This window comes from Erinaceus europaeus, chromosome 11 (genome assembly GCF_950295315.1).
Source record: "Erinaceus europaeus chromosome 11, mEriEur2.1, whole genome shotgun sequence".
NCBI lineage: Eukaryota > Metazoa > Chordata > Mammalia > Eulipotyphla > Erinaceidae > Erinaceus > Erinaceus europaeus.
In genome coordinates this window covers 55,921,287-55,940,824 of record NC_080172.1, presented here as the reverse complement: position 1 = coordinate 55,940,824, position 19,538 = coordinate 55,921,287, and the positions used below count along the sequence as shown (strand labels likewise).

At 39.8% G+C, this 19,538-nt stretch overlaps 1 protein-coding gene across 8 annotated transcripts in view; it reads left to right on the top strand.

Moving 5' to 3' along the window:
- The window catches only part of HAO2 (hydroxyacid oxidase 2), a 49,530-nt gene that overhangs the window by 26,666 nt on the left and 3,326 nt on the right, over window positions 1-19,538 (top strand). For 6 of the 8 annotated variants that reach the window (XM_060201795.1, XM_060201794.1, XM_060201792.1 and 3 more), the window contains 2 exons: window positions 8,026-8,184; window positions 8,804-8,873. In XM_060201795.1, the coding sequence (XP_060057778.1) occupies window positions 8,026-8,184; window positions 8,804-8,873 (229 nt within the window). Of the gene's footprint in view, window positions 1-8,025; window positions 8,185-8,803; window positions 8,874-15,487; window positions 15,562-19,538 lie in introns of those variants that run through there. The other 2 variants (XM_016193227.2, XM_016193225.2) reach the window with 1 other exon arrangement.

Genomic DNA, 19,538 nt, shown 5'->3' with positions numbered 1-19,538 from the left:
AAAAGTTGTGAGGTTTAGAGTTTTATGGTACTAACCATTTGCTTCTTCCTTCCCATATGGCCCTAATTGTACGGGGGAAGAGAAAAGCATGATAAGCCCACATGGAGGGCATATCTCCTCCTCCTCCTCCTCCTCCTCCTCCTCCTCCTCCTCCTCCTCCTCCTCTTCCTCCTCCTCCTCCTTCTCTCTCTCTCTCTCTCTCTCTCTCTCTCCTCCTCCCTCTCATACACATACTTGCTCTTTCTCTCTACCACCACCACCCTACCACCCCACCCTCCCATTCCCACCCCCCCGTTAGAATTAGATTAAAAGTAATTATCAGGCCTTGTACTTTATCCTTAACTTTTGACTTGTGACCCTAGGAGAAAGTAGGTCTGTAGAATAGAGCACACATGTTGAGTTCTCCCATCTATATCCTACAAGGGTATCCATGGGTCACCTCTCACACAATTTGTGTGACAGAAGAGTGTACAGGAGCAGAGCAGGACTCAGACTGTCTCATATGTTCTAACAAAGTAGAAACAAATAGTGAAGAAGAATGCACCACAGAGCAACCTATAGGAAGATAGAATATGACTCTTAAAGTAACTCTAATAAAACATCATACAGTACACTCTCTCTTATGAATCATTGTAGCTACTATTGCTCCTTTGGTAATACTTCACCAATAAAAAATGAGTATTGGCAAAAGCAGGAGTCAGAGAAGGAAAAAAATTTCCTATCCCACTATGCTGACTGATGTGTTTTCCCAAAACATTTGTGCTAACAACCAAAACCTAAACTCAGCCAAGGACAGAGACAAAATTAGTTTGAATCAAATGAGTCTCTGGCAGGAAACAAAACAAAAAAAAGGTATTAAATTAATAGCATAAAAATAAGTTAGTTTACTATTTAAATTAAAAAAATCAATTAAAAAAATCAATTAAAAAAATCCATGAGTAGTTTCACTAACTTAACAGAAGATGGTACATTTCCCTGCCTTTATAGAGCCTGCCCCACTACAAACCAGGCCTTGGATTCAACAGTTGTTTCCCAAGTTTAGTGTAACTTCATTAAGAAATCTTGATTTGGGAGTCGGGCAGTAGTGCAGCAGGTTAAGTACATGTGGTGTAAAGCACAAGGACCAGCATAAGGATGCCGGTTCTAGGCCCTGGCTCACCACCTGCAGGGGGGTCGCTTCACAAGCAGTGAAGCAGGTTTGCAGGTGTCTATCTTTCTCTCCCCCTCTCTGTCTTCCCCTCCTCTCTCCATTTCTCTCTGTCCTATCCAACAATGATGACAATAATAAAACAACAAGGGCAATAAAAGGGAATAAATAAAAAAATAAATATTTTTTAAAAAACGTTGGTTTATGGGATATTTTTGTCACAGATTATATTTCCTCATTTCTTCAAGGTAGATGTTATTGAAGAAACAAAATGCTTGGTGTTTGAGGTAGTTAAAATCAGTGGTTCTACTAGGTTTCTGGAAACCATGGTAATAGCTTGACTTTCAGGTAGTAAAATTGATTTACACTGTGGATAGGTGAAAGAGAAGAAGACCTAAGCAGCCAACATGTAGCATGAATTACTTTCTGCCATCAGTCTGTCTCTAGGCATCAGCTTCCCAGATGTAAGAGAGTGTATTTCCACAAAATGCTGGTTAAAATCACCTTCAGTTTCTGCTTCAGTTTTTGAGATACTGCAGTTTCCACATTGTTCTGTCATATACTAATGCTAAAATGATGTCTGCTAATTAAGTCCATGTAGTCCCACTTTCCTCTTTGTTCACTGGCTCTGACAAGTCAGATACTCCCTATATCTCCCCACTTCTTGTATAGAAATAGGAAGAGATGCATAACCTTTATGGGTATAGGTGAATAGGTCAATTTTCTGTGTTGCTAGGATTTACTCTGCTAGCCCTGATGTTGACCCAAGAGTGCAGGCATTTTTAGTAGGGTATCAGATAAAAGCTTTTTTTTTTCTGTCTTCTTGGAGACCTGTTGACATGTTTACCTGTGTTTAACCCAGATATATACAAATACGTCTAGAGGCTAAGAACAGAAACTAGCAAAAACAGTCCCAGATTTAGGTAGTTCCTGGGAGTGATCATGCTATATCCAGGGTTTTGAAGTACTACAGTGAAGGCTTTAGATCTTCAAGCTTCTTCAATACCATCTACTCCTCATCAAACTGTCAGCCTCCTCCACTACAGAAACTTAGACCTCCGACAATCCCTTAGCACTCCTCCCTTCCCTCTTCTGAGTCCCCAAATTTATTTTGATAGACTACAGTCCATTGAAGATTCACCCTGTGTTAGCCTTTGCTTTGGTGAATGAGATCATCCAGTATTCATACTTCCCCTCCTGGATTATTCTGTTCAACATGTTTCCTATGAAACACCTATGTTGAGCAATCAATTTTTTTTGTTTGTTTGTTTGTAAAAATAAGCCCCAACTCACAGGACAAATCTTGGTATTTATTTGATTTTATAATAGTGTTCCATTCAAATATCATTTATCTGAGGTTTGGACACCCTTTAAATTTTATGCCTGAGACAAATACCTCTCACATTGCTCCCCTCTCTGTGAAAAGTGTGATCTTTGTTTTTTGTTTTTTTGTTTTTTTTTCCTCCAGGGTTATTGCTGGGCTCGGTGCCTGCACCATGAATCCACCGCTCCTGGAGGACATTTTTTTCCCTTTTTGTTGCCCTAGTTGTTGCAGCCTCATTGCGGTTATTATTTCCATTGTTGACGTTGCTTTGTTGTTGGATAGGACAGAGAGAAATGGAGAGAGGAGGGGAAGACAGAGAAAGAGGGGGGGGGAGAAAGATAGACACCTGCAGACCTGCTTCACCGCCTGTGAAGCGACTCCCCTGCAGGTGGGGAGCCGGGGGCTCGAACTGGGATCCTTACGCCGGTCCCTGCGCTTTGCGCCACGTGCGCTTAACCCACTGCACCACCGCCCGACCACCAAAAGTGTGATCTTTGAGTGAAGCTTCTATCTGTAAAAAGATGCATACCCAGTATCTCTGTGTTTCCTGCACAGAATAAAGGAAAGAATAAGCAGACTGCCAGCCCCCAAATCTTCTAATGAATGTCCTGATGTGAATTTAATGAGAGAGATGTCTCAGTGGGTAGAGCAAAATGCTTGTATGCTACTGAAGCCCAAGTGAGATTATCAGTACCACATCTGATGGGATAGTGCTCTGGTCTCTCTCGTGCACTCTCTCTATATCTTAAACAATACTTAACTCCAAAATCATATTGTATCCTAGGCTAAAAATCGATCTCTATTCTGTTTCTCAAATTACTGTCAATGTCATTGTCCAGCACAGCCCACTTAAAGAGCTTAAACAACACTTTTTTTCCACAATGTCATAGAAATATCCTAAGGTATACCATGGCCAAAAATATTTAATTCCTTATCAACAAAAAACATTTCTAGCTGTGCCACAAGAAGCCAAGATGTGAAAAAGAAAAAGCAAACGCCAAGTTGTTCTTTTCTCTTCTTTCCTTTTCTCTCCTTTTCTTTTCTCTTTTCTCCTAGACTTATTTATTTTTATAAGGGACTAGAGGGAATGTATGTTCAAATAAGAGGAATTTTTAATTCCCTCTATTACTACACGTTGGTCCAAAACACAGTTTCTTCCACTTGTAAGTTAAAGAACAAAGTTTATCCTCCCTGGTTGTATATTCCACTTCATCACACACAAAAGAATATAATTCAGGTAGAATGCTCACTTATCTTTTCTGCATCCTAAGTTCTCCTAGGGCCCACTTTCTACTCCTTCATTCTGATTGCCCCTCCAAGCACAGAGAGCAGACTGTAGGCAGATCCAGCTCTTTCTACAGGAATGTCCCTCCCATGTCTGTTGTCACCCATCCTTACAGAGTTAGCAATGCTCAGGCCAAAGCGATAAGTTGCTTTTGTTGTCTTGGAAAAGCTTCAACTTTATTTTTGCAGAGCTGTTGCTATAATCTTATCCCATACCACAGATAATCTTCAAGGGATTCAGAGAGGAGTTGCTCGTGTGTGGTTTGGTGGGAATGGAATGCAGCCCAGTCACACAAGATAATCTGCTCCAGACAGCTTGACCCAGCCCCATCGTCCTTGTTTGTCAAAAAAAAATATTTAATTCCTTATCAACAAAGTACATTTCTAGCTGTGCAACACTAAAAGCTGAGATATGAAAAAGAAAAAGCAAACACCAAGTTGTTCTTCTCTTCTCTGTTCTATTCTCGTGGACTTGTTTATTTTTATGAGCGTCACCAGAGCACTGCTTTGTTCTACCATCTAGGAGAGATATCAGCCTACAAGCTCTTTCTCTACTGCTCAGCTATCTCCTAGACCCAACATTTTGTTTTTCTCTATTTGATTTTATAAACCATTTTTAAATTTATGACTTGTATTCATTCATAAGATTGTAAGATTACAGTGTGTAGTTCCAAACTATACCACCAAAGTTCTCTACCTCTACCCTCCCACCCAGTGATAACCACTATAGTTCTCACAAAGTCTTAAAATACAATTTGTTTACTTCTGGGTTATTACTTTTTTTTTTTTGCAAGTTCATGTGTTTCAGTTCTCTAGATCCCATATATGTATGAAACCATCCAGTAGATGTCTTTCACCTCTTTATTTATTTCACTAAGCATTATCACCTCTGATTCTATCCATTACATTCCAAGTGACACAATATCATCTTAGATTGCAGAATAGTATTCCATGGATTATATGTCCCATTTAAAAAAATGACTGTGAGGGGAGGAAAGGAGAAAAAATAAAGATGGCTGAGGTGAAGAAGGGGTCAGCCTTTGAGTGACAGCAACAAAAAATGGCAGCCACCATCAACTGGGGGAGTGAAATTCCCTTGATATTTCCAGCTGTTGGAAGAACTCAAAGTAGACTAGAAAGGAATAGGACATAATACAGTTAGCTGGAGTCTAAAAGAGGATGAAGACAAGATAGACAGGGTTGGACATCCAAAAACAACTTACGAAAACTGAATTTACAGCCTTAAAATAGAATGTGGCCCTAAATACCCAGAAGCACTTCCTTTTGTAAGATTTGTAACAAAAATTAATATAGTAATTAAAAGATATGAATGATTTCAGGAGTGTGGTTTAGTGGCAGCTTAAGCAATCAAGGTTTATTATAATACGCTACAACAGTATGCAATGGTATATTTTAGGAAGATCAAGATAGGCAATTATTGGCAGAGATATAGGTTACTCATCATAGCTGTAGAGGAGATTCATAAGCTAAGCTTACCGGAGCTGGGTTACACGTGTTCAGTTCCCGGGAGAAGCAGCCATGTCAAGCATCGAAAGCACACAGAAAAGCATGGAGCCAGAAAAACAGAGCACAGGACAAGAGACTGACTTCCACTCAACATGCACTTAAGCCCAGTCTGTTAGCTTGACATCAGCTGTAGGCTAATTACATCCCAAAAAAGTAATATAGAGTTAATAGTTCTAATGGAGTGTTGGGCCCAAGAGCAATGTCAGTGCTAGCAAAAAGGATATGAATATGAATAGTATCAAAGTTTCCCTACGAGAGCTTTGACTTTTAATGATGTCTATAGAAAAGATGAAACTCCCTCAGGCACCTGAAGGGTAGTGTCACACCTGTAATCAAAAATAAAAACCTCATAGGGCCAGGCATTGGTGCACCTGACTGAGTGCACATGTTACAGTGCTCAAAGACCTGCTTCAAGCCCCTTGTCCCCACCTGCAGAAGGAAAGTTTAAGGAGTGTTGAATCAGGGCTTCAGGTGTCTCTCTGTCTCTCTCTCCCTCTCTCTTTCCCATCCTCTTGATTTCTGGCTGTCTCTATTCAATAAATAAAGATAATAAAAAATAAGGGAGTTGTGCGGTACTGCAGCGGATTAAGTGCATGCGGAGCAAAACGCAAGGACTGGTAAGGGTCCCAGTTTGAGCCCCCGTCTCCACACCTACAGGGAAGTCGCTTCACAGATGGTGAAGCAAGTCTGTAGGTGTCTTTCTCCCCCTCCTCTCTCCATTTCTCTCTGTCCTAACAACAAAGACAACAATAAAAACAACAAGGGCAAAAAAAGGGATAATAAATAAATAAATAAATACCTCAGTCTCTTCTCATCTCCTTGATCAAGTTAAACAGTCTGATTTTTTTCACAGTAGCAAATTTTCTAGATAAGCCTTGTAGACCTCAAAATACTGAAAAGGAAGCTCCCATTCAAAGGCAATTTATCGTAAGATACTGTAAATGATACTAATTTTTACGCATTTGAAATGTATAAGTTATACTATAGCAAATCCTATAAAGTATATATTACTGCCCACATAGCTGAACTTCTGGGATCAAGAAGGTATATTTAAATTGATTCCCAGGCCAGGTGGTAGTTCACCTGGCTAAGTGCCCATATTACTATGTGCAAGGATCTGGGTTCAAGCCCCCTGTACCCACCTCCGAGGGGAAAACTTCACAAGCTGTGAAGCAGTGCTGCAGGTGCCTCTCTGTCCCTCTCTATTCTCCTTCTCTCTCTATTTCTCTCTGTCTTATCAAATAAAATAAAGTTTAAAAGTACACATATTTGAAAAAAATTGACTCCCATCATAATTTTTCCCATCTACCTCAACTGCCACCCTGCTGCTGATTCCATGACCTGCGGTCTCTGCCTTCTTCCCTCCTCCTTCTCTAGCCTCTTTCCTTTCTAAAACAGCTTGGGGTGGCTTATTAGAGTATATATGAATCTTTTATCTCAGTCTGTGAGACTACTGATGGGTATGTGTGTGGATGCTTTATCTGCACCCCTAATTTCTATTTTTTAAGTCTTAAATGATGTCCTTCCCGAAACCATCTTCCAAGCCTTTATTTTTCCCCAGTCTCTACTACCACCCTTGGCTGATGAAAAGATTGTAACCCCTTCTGCTCCCCTTGGAAACTGCCCTTTGATGAGGAATTCAGTTCTTTCCCCATATCTTCTCTCCCCACCTTTATTGAAGGGTGGGTGCTGCCTTTTCCTCTTCTCAAGTCCCCTTTTGCACCACTGCTGCCAAATACTTTCCATTACACTTTCTTGCTTTGCCCAAAAGCCATCAGGTAAGACTAGAAAGAGTCTCTGGCCTCTCTTGTTTAGTTTTGGAACCACATTAATTTGTTCTTCATCAGCCTGAGAAATGAATATTTGATCCTCAGCCCTGCCACCCTCTGCTCTCATCAGCTGATGAATTCATTTTAGCTCAGATTTTGATAAAATGAAGAGATGAGTCACTGGGGCTACTGAGACCTGCCAGCTCTCAAAGTTCTTGGTGTTCAAATGTGGAAAAGCAGCTTGGAGACACTTGTAAGCACACGTGATCCCTCTGAATTAGTTTTCTTTTAATTGCTTTTGCTTTTGAAAATTGAAGAAGTGTCAAACAGGGCTCTCATTTGGTCATCCTTACAATCCATTTTGGGTCTAGTTTGGAACTTGACAACCGGAACACAAATAACCTTGAATTCAGCATACTTTGGTTTTTGTGCTGCTGTTTCTTACAATCCACAACAGGGATTAAGAAAGATATCCCCAACTTTAAGAAAGGTATCCCCCTTAAAAAAAAGATATATGCTGAAATTGATGTGGTTAACTTCCTGGAAAATTTCTGCCTTTTTCCACTTTTCTGCCCAGGAGCACTAAATGCTATAATTTTACACAGTAATTCACTGTGTTAAAAAAAAAAAAATGAATGTGGAAGTGGATATTATATAAGGAAAATAGTCCTTCTGGGCTATGAAAAGGAGCTAAGCACTGTTTCCTATTATTGGTACACAAGCAAGTGACCTAAAGAGAAATTGCTCTCTGGGGAGAGATGGGTAGCCCACACAAAGTCCTGGGTCTTGGAACTAGTAGTAGATGCTGAGCCAAAAAACCAGTAGCTCCAATTGGGATGGAAAGAAACTGCTATATGCACCCTTCTCCACATGGATATCCTCATACCTGCCTATAGCAAGAGGGCACCTCTGCCCCTTATACCCTGAGGTTCAAACAGAAAATTCCTCTATCCAGATGTGTCTCTGCTTTTCAGATTGATGCCTTGACAGAAGTGGTAGCTGCCGTCAAAGGGAAGATTGAAGTGTATGTGGACGGTGGGATTCGAACTGGAAATGACGTGCTTAAGGCCTTAGCCCTTGGGGCAAAGTGTGTTTTTCTTGGGAGACCAATCCTGTGGGGTCTTGCTTGCAAGGTAAGGATGACAGAATGAGAACCAACTGAGAGAGACCCAGCTTCTATCTCTTTTCTTGTCCCTAGCTTGACCATTTTCTGAGATGCCACAGATTCCTTGCCCACAGTCCCAAGCTTTCTCTTCAGCATGGCTGTTCATTTTCTAGAACCTCACCATAATCCTTTTTTCTTTTGCTTCCATTTATTCCCAATGTCAGTCCCCACATATAGAGACCCTGTCTTTTTTTTAAATTTTTTTTAATTTTATTTATTCCCTTTTGTTGCCCTTGTTTGTTTTTTTTATTGTTGTAATTATTGTTGTTGTCATCGTTGTTGGATAGGACAGAGAGAAATGGAGAGGGGAGGAGAAGACAGAGAGGAGGAGAGAAAGATAGACACCTGCAGACCTGCTTCACCTCCTGTGAAGCGACTCCCCTGCAGGTGGGGAGCCGGGGTTCGAACCGGGATCCTTATGCCGGTCCTTGTGCTTTGCGCCACCTGCGCTTAACCCGCTGCGCTACAGCCCGACTCCCCGAGACCCTGTCTTTCTACCGTAGCTCTGAGCTTACAGAATGTACACTCAGCATGTGGTCAAAATGTTCATTCATACCTGTTGTTTCCTTTCTGTGTTTTGGGAGCAGGGTGAACATGGTGTTGAGGAAGTTTTGAACATCATAAAAAATGAATTCCGCACTTCCATGGCTCTGACAGGTAAGTTTAATCCTTTCCCTTTTAGAAGGTCAGAAAACTAGCTTACTTGGGAAGACTGCCTCTTTTACTGTGTACACAACCCAAGTTTGTGCCTTCAGACTCCAAGACACTAGGGGAAAAGCTTTATTGCTATGGTGCCCTGGTGCCTCTCCCTTTCTCTCTATCCATACCTCTTCTTCCCTTTTATCTGAAAAAGTCAACCTATTACTGTGGAGGTCCAGTAATGATGACAGCAATAACAAATAAAGAAAGGGGGGGGGAGAGAGAGAGAAATAAAAGGAATGAAGGGAAGGGAAGGAAAAAATTAACTTTTCCTAATTTGGATCTGGGTGAATCTTAAGAACAGGAGGGTAGACCATGCCTCCTACCTTACCGTGTCTTGGTCCAGGTATAGTGCTTTTCCAGAATGGAAAACAGAAGAAAATGCCCCAAACAAGTAACAAGCTAAACATGTTACTACAAAAGCAAATGAAATATTAACCTTTTTTTTTTTATCATAACTGGGTCTTTTTACCTTTCTAGCCTGGTTTTTCAGATAGGAAGACAGGGAGCAAAACATCATAACACCAAGGCTACCTACAGGGCAGTGGGAGCTAGACTTAAACCTGAATCATGCCCATGACAAAGCAAGTATTTTATCCAACAAATGAGCTTTCTTGCTGGCCCACCAATGCAATTTGAGATTATAGGGAAAAGGATCCCATTTTTATTCTGACCTGTTCAGCAGGCTAATTGCGTGTGATATGTTGGCTGTCACCTTTTAAGTAATATTCACAGACTGTCAAGAATTGAGAAATTAGTGGTCTAGGAGGTGGCTCAGTGATAAGGCTTTGGACTTTCAAGCATGAGGTCCTGAGTTCGATCCCTGGAAGCACATGTGCCAGAGTGATATCTGGTTCTTTCTCTCTCCTCCTATCTTTCTCATTAATAAATAAAAAAAATCAGAAGTTGAAAAACAAGATCAGAAGAGAAAAAACAAGTGGAACCTGAACTGGAATTGGCATATTGCACCAAAGTAAAAGACTCTGAAGTGGGTGGAGGGGGGAGGGAGAATACAGGTCCTTCAGAGGAACTAGTGGGGGTTGTATTGTTATATGGAAAACTGAGAAATGATATGCATGTACAAACTATTGTATTTACTGTCGAATATAAAATATTAATTCCCCAATAAAGAAATTTTAAAAAATTAAAAAAATAAATAAATAAAATCTTAAAAAAAAAACTAAGAAATTATGTCACAGGGGAAGTGTGAGGAGCTGGACAGAGAGGGGAAAATAGGAGGAAAGAAAAGAAATACTATCCAATGAAACTATGGATAGTGAGAATTACACCAGTGTCTCAAAAATTACATGCAGATGGGGTTCAGTCAAATAATAAAATTATTGTAAAGTGATGATCACAAAAAAAATTTATGTTTCTAGCAAAGCCTAAAATCTAGTGATGCTACAAAACAATGGCTCTCAACTCACTGAGATGGTAATTTTCCTTTACAAGTGCATTAGGTTCTCTTAGTTTTAGTTTTTAGTTAATTTGTTTGTTTCCATAACTGGCACTGGGACTGCCAATTATGCAGGCTGGGAACTAGATATTTAGGGGCCAGAGTCCAGAAGCACTAATTGTCCTAAAATAGAGTCTCATAGAAAATAACTACCTAGGGAGTCAGACGGTAGCACAGTGGGTTAAGCGCACGCAGTGCAAAGAACAAGGACCAGCATAAGGATTCCGGTTCGAGAGGGGAGTCGCTTCACCAGCGGTGAAGTAGGTCTGCAGGTGTCTTTCTCTCTCCCTCTCTGTCTTGCCCTCCTCTCTCCATTTCTCTCTGTCCTATCCAACAATGACAACATCAAAAACAACAATAACTACAACAATAAAACAAGGGCAACAAAAGAGAATAAATAAATAAATAATAATAAAAGAAAATAACTACCTCGAGCAAATGCCAATTATCAATAAGTCTATCTTTGCCAGAGCTTGTTGTAGTTGGCAACTGACTGCAGTTTGAGAGGGTAGAGAAGATGAACCCAAAAACCTCTCTTCACTACTCAGTTCTAAAATTTAGTAATAACAGAGACCGTCTCCAGAAGTATGGAAGTGAAAAACTCCAAAGTAAAATTAAAGCCTCTTTCTGGCTACCAACATTTAAAAAAAAACTTTTTTAACCACATGTGGTCCTGAGATTCTGCCAAGTCTTCTTTGGGCCTGATGGTTAGAAAAAAAAAAAAACTCTTGTGCTCAGAGTCCAAGTTGTACAATGTCCACTGAAGCTTTGAATTCAACTGTTTTGGGTTTGAGTAGTACTAACTAGAAATTTCAGGTCATCATTAAACCAGCACCAGCCTCCTTTCCACCAGACAGATTGAAGAAGGAGGAGGAGAAAGAAAAAGAAATATTGGGTCAGGTGATGGCTCCCCTGGTAGAATACACATGTTAACATGTCTTAGTATACAGGTTCAAGCCCATAGTCTCCACCTGTAGGGTGGAAACTTCACAAGTGGTGGAGTAAGGTTGCAGATGTCTCTCCTTCACTGTGTCTCTCTCCCTTCCTATTTCTCTATGTCCCTCACTCTCTGTAAAAAAGAAAATGGGAAATAATCACTGGGAATGGTGGTCATGCAGGCACCTAGCCCTAGTAATAACCCTGGTGGGGAAATAAGGGGAAGTAAAAATGAATCAAAGCATTGAAGATGAAGGACTTTAGCTTCACATCAGAAACAGAGCACTTAAAGTCATGGAGATGAGTTAATAAGTGGCTGAAATCACAGAGTCCATTTCAAAAGGCAGGGGAAGGACTTCCAGAAGTGTGGCCATGGAGTAGCAGCAGTTTTACAGTTACTCCTTCAAACAACTAGAAACATCTATGAAAAAAATCACCTTAACCTTCATCAAATCACAGCTGTAACTTCTGAAGAAACAAGCTTTTCCTAGGGAAACAGTAGGCAGAAAAGGGGAGAGGGCGAAAATCACAGTACTGGCAGGTGACACCATCTTAGTAGCTATTCAGAGGAGCATAATGCTGGCTTCAGGAAGATGGGGAACCTTCAGCTTTTTATCTCTTTCAAGAACTCATCAGGGTCAGGAAAAAAAAGAATCTCACTCCTACAGGAGATTCATGGGAGTGTAAACAGATCTCCCACAGCTAGTTGGAAAGGTAATTCTTCTCCCACCACTCAGAAACTGAATCAAGGTCACTTTCTAGCTACTAACTTTTTTCTCAGAACATTAAGTTACAGAGGCCTCAATATAGGCTGAAACATTGCACTAAGACCCTGTAGTTCACAGGTATAAAACAGACTAGTGACATGTAGTAGAATTTTCACTCCTGCTCTCCAGCACAATCTATGAACCTGAAAATCCAATACTGTAGTCCCAGGATGACATTCTTGTTCAACAACAGAAGCCATGGTAAATGAGCAAGCTGAGACATAACAAAAGTTACCGTCATGACAGTTTAAAGATCTTCAGGAATACACAGGACTGGAGGGCATATCAGAGAAAGAAATTAGAAATTCATGATGAGGGCAATCCAAGAATCTAAACATACAGAAAAATATGCAAGAACTGAAAGATCATTTCACCAAGGAATTACAAAACACAAAAGAACTCCAAACAGAATTAATTCTCTGAAAAGTTGGAAATCATGAAAGAACAACCCCAAGCATAGCTGACTAAGCAGCTACAAAGCGTGAAAGAAAAATTCAAACAGAATTACACAGTGTTAAATGACATTTTGAATGTAGTTCAGGTTCTTATATCAGGCCTAAAAAGAAAATTTAATCATGTAGTGGAGAAGATACCAGGGTTGGAGGATTCAGCAAACACAATTTGTGAATTCAAAGATGTTTAAAAGGAAAGATTTAGGAAAAATGAAGCAGTTCTCTGTGATATAGCATACTACATCAGAAAGATGAATGTGGGAGTTATTGGGACCCCACAAAGAAATCATAGAATTTTTTTTTTTACTTTCTTTATTGTGGGATTAATGGTTTACAGTTGAGAGGAATACTTTTCACACTTGGGCAACATTTGAAATATAAACATCCATATAAGTTAACACCCATATCCCAGAGCCAAAATAGCCTACACTAAGACACATCATAGTGTAAATTATATATATATATATGTGTGTGTGTGTGTGTGTGTGTGTGTGTGTGTGTGTGTGTGTGTGTGCAAAGAGAAAATATTAGGCTGATAGGGAAAAGAAAAAAACAGCATACAAAGATAAGTCTATCAGGCTTTCATCACAAACCCTATAGTCAAGAAGAGAGTGAAATGGCATTTTCAAAATACTAAAAGTAATAATTTCTAGCCACAAATACTCTACCCTGCCAAATTATCCTTCAAATATGAGGGAGAAATAAAGATTTCAAATATCCAGAAGCTAAAGTAATTTGCCAAAAACAATCTTGTCTAGCAAGAATTACTGAAAACAGTCCCACATGAATAGAAGAACAAAATAACTCACTCTAGGTGAGGTAAACTAGGAACACAAATAACAGAACCACAAAAGAACAAGGAGATAGAAAAAGGAGAGACAAAATGGACCAAGAAATACAATCAAATGTTGGTGGATTAAGACTAACTGAAAAGGGAGTTGGGTAGTAGCGCAGTGGGTTAAAGGCACATGGCACAAAGCGCAAGGACCTGCATGAGGATCCTAGTTAGAGCCCCCGGCTCCCCACCTGCAGGGGAGTCGCTTCACAGGCAGTGAAGCAGGCCTGCAGGTGTCTATCTTTCTCTCCCCTCTCTGTCTTCCCCTCCTCTCTCTATTTCTCTCTGTCCTATCCAACAACAACATCAATAACTACAACAATAAAACAACAAGGGCAACAAAAAGGAAAATAAATATTTTTAAAAATTTTTTTTAAAAAAGACTAACTGAATAAAGGCTGTTATAGATACTGTAAATTTGGCATAATATTCATGATATCCTATATATATACAGATAGATAGATAGATAGATAGATAGATAGATAGATAGATACTCATAGGAAGCATAAATGCAATAGGCAAGACCATCACAGAAAATCACCCACATAGACTGAGAAAGGAAGTTAAGCAGGACCATAGGAAAAATTGGCAAAAATATATAGATACATATATATAGTAATCAATATTAAGTCAACCCATATCTGTGAACTTGGGAGAACTACTGCAGTTTCCAGCAGAGGAGATGGAGCCACAGAACTCTGGTGGTGGGAACAGAGTAGAATTATACCCTTATCATCTTATAATCTAGTGAATTAATATTAAATCACTAATAACAAAAAAAAAAAAATCACCCAGGGAAAAGTAGAAGCAAACATGAAAAGAATCAACAAGAACATAAAGCACTTCAAAACAGAAATCAGAGTAAGTGAACCATATATATCGATAATGATCCTAAATGTGAATGGCTTAAAATCACCAATCAAAAGACTCTCAGTGAGTGAATGGATTAAAAACAAGATTCATCTATTCTTGAGCACACACTCAAAGGGTTAATAAACAAATTCAAAATGACAGGCTGGAGCAAGGTGTACCAAACCAATAATGTGGAAAAAAAGGGCAGGAAAAACTATTCTACTATCAGATAAAACAGATCCTGAGTCCATACTCCCAGGGGAATAAAGAATAGGAAAGATTCCCATGGAAACGATGGGATGTGGAACTCTGGTGATGGAAATTTTGTGGAATTGTACCCCTTTTATCTTACAGTCTTGTCTATCATTATCAAACCAATTTTTAAAAAATGAATTTCAGAAAATGAAGGTAATAAGTTACAAAAATGAATGCAAATGTTGACCAGAGGATCAATCCAACAAGACATAGCCAACATATATATCGCCAATATAGGCACCCCTAAATATATAAAACAAGTACTAATTGACCCCATGAGAGATATTGACAGCAAAAGATAGATCACTGGGACAAAAAATACACCAGTGGCCTTAAATGAAGTCATAGATGAGATGAGATGAGCTTAACAGATATATACAGCACATTTCATATAAAAAGAAATGAATACACATTCTCAAGGGACACAAAAACAGGCTTAATAAGTATATTAATATTGAAAATATAAAAAGTATCTTTTCTGACCATGGGGATATAAGGTTAGAAATCAGCCACAGAAAGAAATACTCTAAAATATGAAGCCCAAGCAATATTCTTCTGAATAACACCTAGGCCACCAAAGAATTCAAAAGATAGTGAGAGAGAAAGAGAAACACCTGCATCACTGCTCCACCACTCATGAAGATTCCCTCCTGAAGATGGGGACCGAAAGCTTGAACTCAGATTCTTGTGAATGGTAACATGTGCGTTCAACAGGGTGCACCACCAACCACCCTGAGAAGTAAGTTTCCTGAGAGCTTGTTTGGAAGTTCTAGCAGGGGAGAGCAGCTACTCTTACACGCTGGACAGAAGACAGGTCTTCTCTATTCGGGGAAGGCCATCCTCTTAACAGAGTGCGCAGCTTTGGGAGGGAGTGGTGAGGGAGGTGGTGAGGGAGGAAGGGGACACCCACCTAGTCAGCCAGACCAGCTGAATCAACCCTGACAATCAATGGGGTGACAGATGTTGCATCCAGATTGCCCTCACATCCAATAAGTTTCTTAACTGTACTGTTCTTTTAGGCTGCCGGTCAGTTACTGAGATCAGTCAGGACCTGATCCAGTTTTCCAGATTATGAGGCACCAGAGCTAGCAACTGAACTATGGCAGTCTCTCAAGGAAGGAAAATAAAGGAAAAAAAGACTTGCAGTGCAAGATGATGCCATCTTACTTACCCTCACCCCATCCAGAGGCTCATCCCGCACTTTCAGCACCCACTGCACTTCCGGTTCCCAGCCCCGTCATCTTCCTGGAGCATGTTCTTTGCCTCTCTGTCGTTTGTATGTTATTCTCTTACCTGAAACCCTCCTCTGAAAGAAAATATCTTAAAGAGGGTGAATGGATGCTGGCTGAAACAGTGGATTAAAATTTGGCTGATTACCTTATATATCACAGCAGCAGATTTCTGCACTCGGAAGGAGGAATGGAGAAACACTCAGTGTAGGCTGGGGGTCAAGTCCCTGTGGTGGAGGAGGATGACAGATTTGGTGGAGAGTGAGCTGTACTGAACCTACCTTGAGGAAATGTAGAATTGTAACAATGCTGGAAATCAACATTCCATCAATAAAGTGATATTGAAGCTGGAAAAAAAAAGGTTCAAAATGACTCTTTACTGGTGAATTGATAGTGTCCATGGAGGATGAGAGAATCTTAATTTGGCACCTAGGATGTGATGCATGTGCTGAAAGTTTAGGAACATACTAAGAAAATTCTGCATGTAGGGGCAATAGCCTACCTTATACAGCTTTCACAATTGCATTGTTGCAAAAGGGGCCAGAATGGTTATGGGTCTCGAAGATAAGCTTCACCACACAAATTGGAATACTAGCATGTGCCTTGGAAATACGTGGATGACTAAAAAGGGATAGGAGGGAGAAAGTGGCAAAAATGATTAAATGGGAGACCCTGACCTCCTTCAGAGATTACAGTAAATCCACACCAAAACTTGGATAGAACAGGGACCTAGCAGTGCTGCACCTGGTAGAGTATACACATTGCCTTGCACAAGGACAAGGGTTCAAACCCATGTTCCCACCAGCGGGGGGTGGAGGAAACTTCAAGATCAGTGGAGCCAAGCTACAGGTGTCTTTCTTTCTCTCTCCCTCTCTATCTTCCCTCCCCTTTCAATTTTTCTTTTTCTCTATCAAAAAGAAGGAGGAGAAGGAGGAAGAGGAGGAGAGGAAGGAAGGGAGGGAGGAAGAAGGGAAGGAAGGAAGGAAGGAAGGAAGGAAGGAAGGAAGGAAGGAAGAAAAGGACACCTAAGGACCACCTACCCTCACCTATGACTATCACAAAGTGCTTTGTAAATATAAAATGCCCAGTCAAGATCAATGGAGGTGGAGGCTACAAGGTACTTAAATTCCCTACAGGAACTCCTATTCCTTTTTTATTTTAACTTTAGAGCTTTATTGAATAATGGTTTACAGTACAATTGTTTTTTTTTTTTTTTACCACCCCTATCACCAAAGGTCTGTGTCCCCATCTCAACTCCCATAAATAACTACTATAGTTCTCCCAAGATTTAGATATAGGTTGACTTTTTTTTCACATTCATATGTTTAGTTCTCTATTTTCTGCTTTCCCCCTGCAGGTGGGGACCAGGAGCTTGAACCTGCAACCTGCAATGTGTGTGCTTAACCAGGTGTGCCACCACCTGGCCCCTATTTTTAAAAAAGATTTGTGTTCTGAAATACAGAAGCAACAGATGGTGGGGGGAAACCCATAAATACTTGCTTAGCATAAGTTACAATTATTAGAAATAGTAAATGTCAGAAATACATAACAACTCTCACTTGTATTTCTTATCTCTCATTCTCATTGAATTCATGTTGCTCTACCTTTAATAGAATAAATTTATCTCTCTCATTAACTGAAAGTTTGTTGACCAAAATCTGTGCCCCTACTTACATAACAGTCATTAAAGGAGTGGGGAAGGGGGTGGGGGTAAGAACCAGGTGTGGTTATTATTTTTATTTGGTTTTCTCATTTATAAAAATAAGGCCAAATATTGGTTGATCTCACCCATATGTGAGATGTAAAGCAAGCAAGCAAGGGAACAAAGGCAAACAAATAAACCTGAGGTTCTAATGCATACATAGCTCATGTCACCAAATGGGCTGGCATTTGAAAGGAAACATGGGGTCTGATGGGCTGTGGTGGAAGGAAATTGGCACCTTGGTGATGGGTTTGATATGGCAACATATTCCAAATAGCTGTGGAACTGTGCCAGTGAATCGTGAACAGTCTTATAAAGAAAATATACTTTAATTAATATAATTTAATTAAAGAGGGAGATAAAGTACTGGATAAAGTACCTTGGCATAGTCTAACTCATACACTGCTGCAGAGCTCTTGGGAAGTTCTATTTTACTTCACAGAATCAAGGCTAGAGACATAAAAAAAAAAAAAAAACAGAGAAGCAAATGAAAGCTTCAAAGATTTGTTGTTTATCATCTCATGGCCCACTTTAATATCTGTTTTGTGTGGTGTACTGACCTCCAGAATGTGTGTGGGGGTGGTGAAAAGGGGGTTGAGAGAAGATACTGAGGGATTTGGAGAGAAAAAATAAACTACACCTTCCTTCACCAATAAATGAGAAAGAAGAGCAATTGATTTCTGTCATACAGGATTGTTTCATTGGAGAGACTAAGCACTTACTAAAGAGCTAAATCAAATACAGAGAGTAAAATCTGAGGAATATTCTGTTGCTCCAGATATGAACTATGGGCAGATTTTGAGCAGACTTGTGAGAGAACTGTACAATCCAGCACATTTCATGTACCTACACCGGCAGGTTTCACTCTTCTCTGTCCTGTTCCTAAGCCCTTCTACCCCTGTAAGATATTAAGAATCAGAATCAAGGACTGGGGAGATAGCATAATGGTTATACAAAATACTTTCTTGCCTGAGTCTCCCTGGTCCCAGGCTCAATCCCAGGTGCTACCATAAGCCATCGCTGAGCTGTGCTCTGGTTCCAAAGGAATAAACAAAACAGTAACATGCTCCCAGTTCCAGTTTGTTAAGTATAAAAAAAAAAAAAAAAAAAAAAGAAAGAAAGAAGGAAGGGTCGGGGGAAATTGTGAGCCTGCAAAATAGCTTACCTGGACAAAATAACTTAACTATGTGAGAATGACGGTTGAAGTTCAGGACCCACAGCATGGTTGGAAAGTTCTGTACTTTGATCTCTCAATCTCTCTGTCTCTTTGTCTCTCTCTCTCTCTCTCACTGAAAAACAAAATGGATCTGGAACAGATCTCATCCTCTCTCACTACCTTGCCACAATCTCATAAATCCAATGTTTTTCATATTGTATCTTGCTGGCTTTTGCTCACACCATAAATTTCCTGTAAATTAATCTGTAATAACTGTGTTTGTTATAGGAACTTCTAAGAGGGTATGATGATTCACCCCTGAAATCACCAGCTTGGAACTTGTTTGAATTATTTCGGATTGATGTAGGGTGAGAGTAAAGCATACCACCGTGAACACTTGCATGAGAACAATTTGGTGTGCAGAAGCTAGATTAATTGACAGATTTATCCAGACAACTTCTCCCTGTGTACATTTGTGTTGATGATAGTTATCTTCTTTTTAGGCCCTGGATATTATATGTGTTACATTACATTTTTGAGGTGTTCCTCCTTTTGGACTCAGAGAACTAGATCCAATTCTAAGGGAAATAGGCAGGAACTCTACCCCTGAGACCTCTTTATTTTTGTAAACCATTATTATGTCACTAATTTAAAAAATAAAATAACCCAATAAAATGAAAAGAAATAAAAGACATTTTGTTTTAACAATACTAAGTGACTGTTCTCATTGCCTGGAAATGTGAGCAGAGCATGTTTACAGTCACCTGAAGAGATGTACATTTAACTTCTATAAGGACTCTTTGATCTCTACCAACATCCTACATTACATTATAGTACTTGATGGGGCAGGGAGATAGCAGATTGGTTTGTGCACCAAACTTTCATGTCTAATGCCTGCTAGCTGAGCTGACCCATGTTCAGTCTTTGGCACCATGATAAAGCAGAGCTGAGTATCTCTGGTATCTGTCTCTCATTCATCAAAA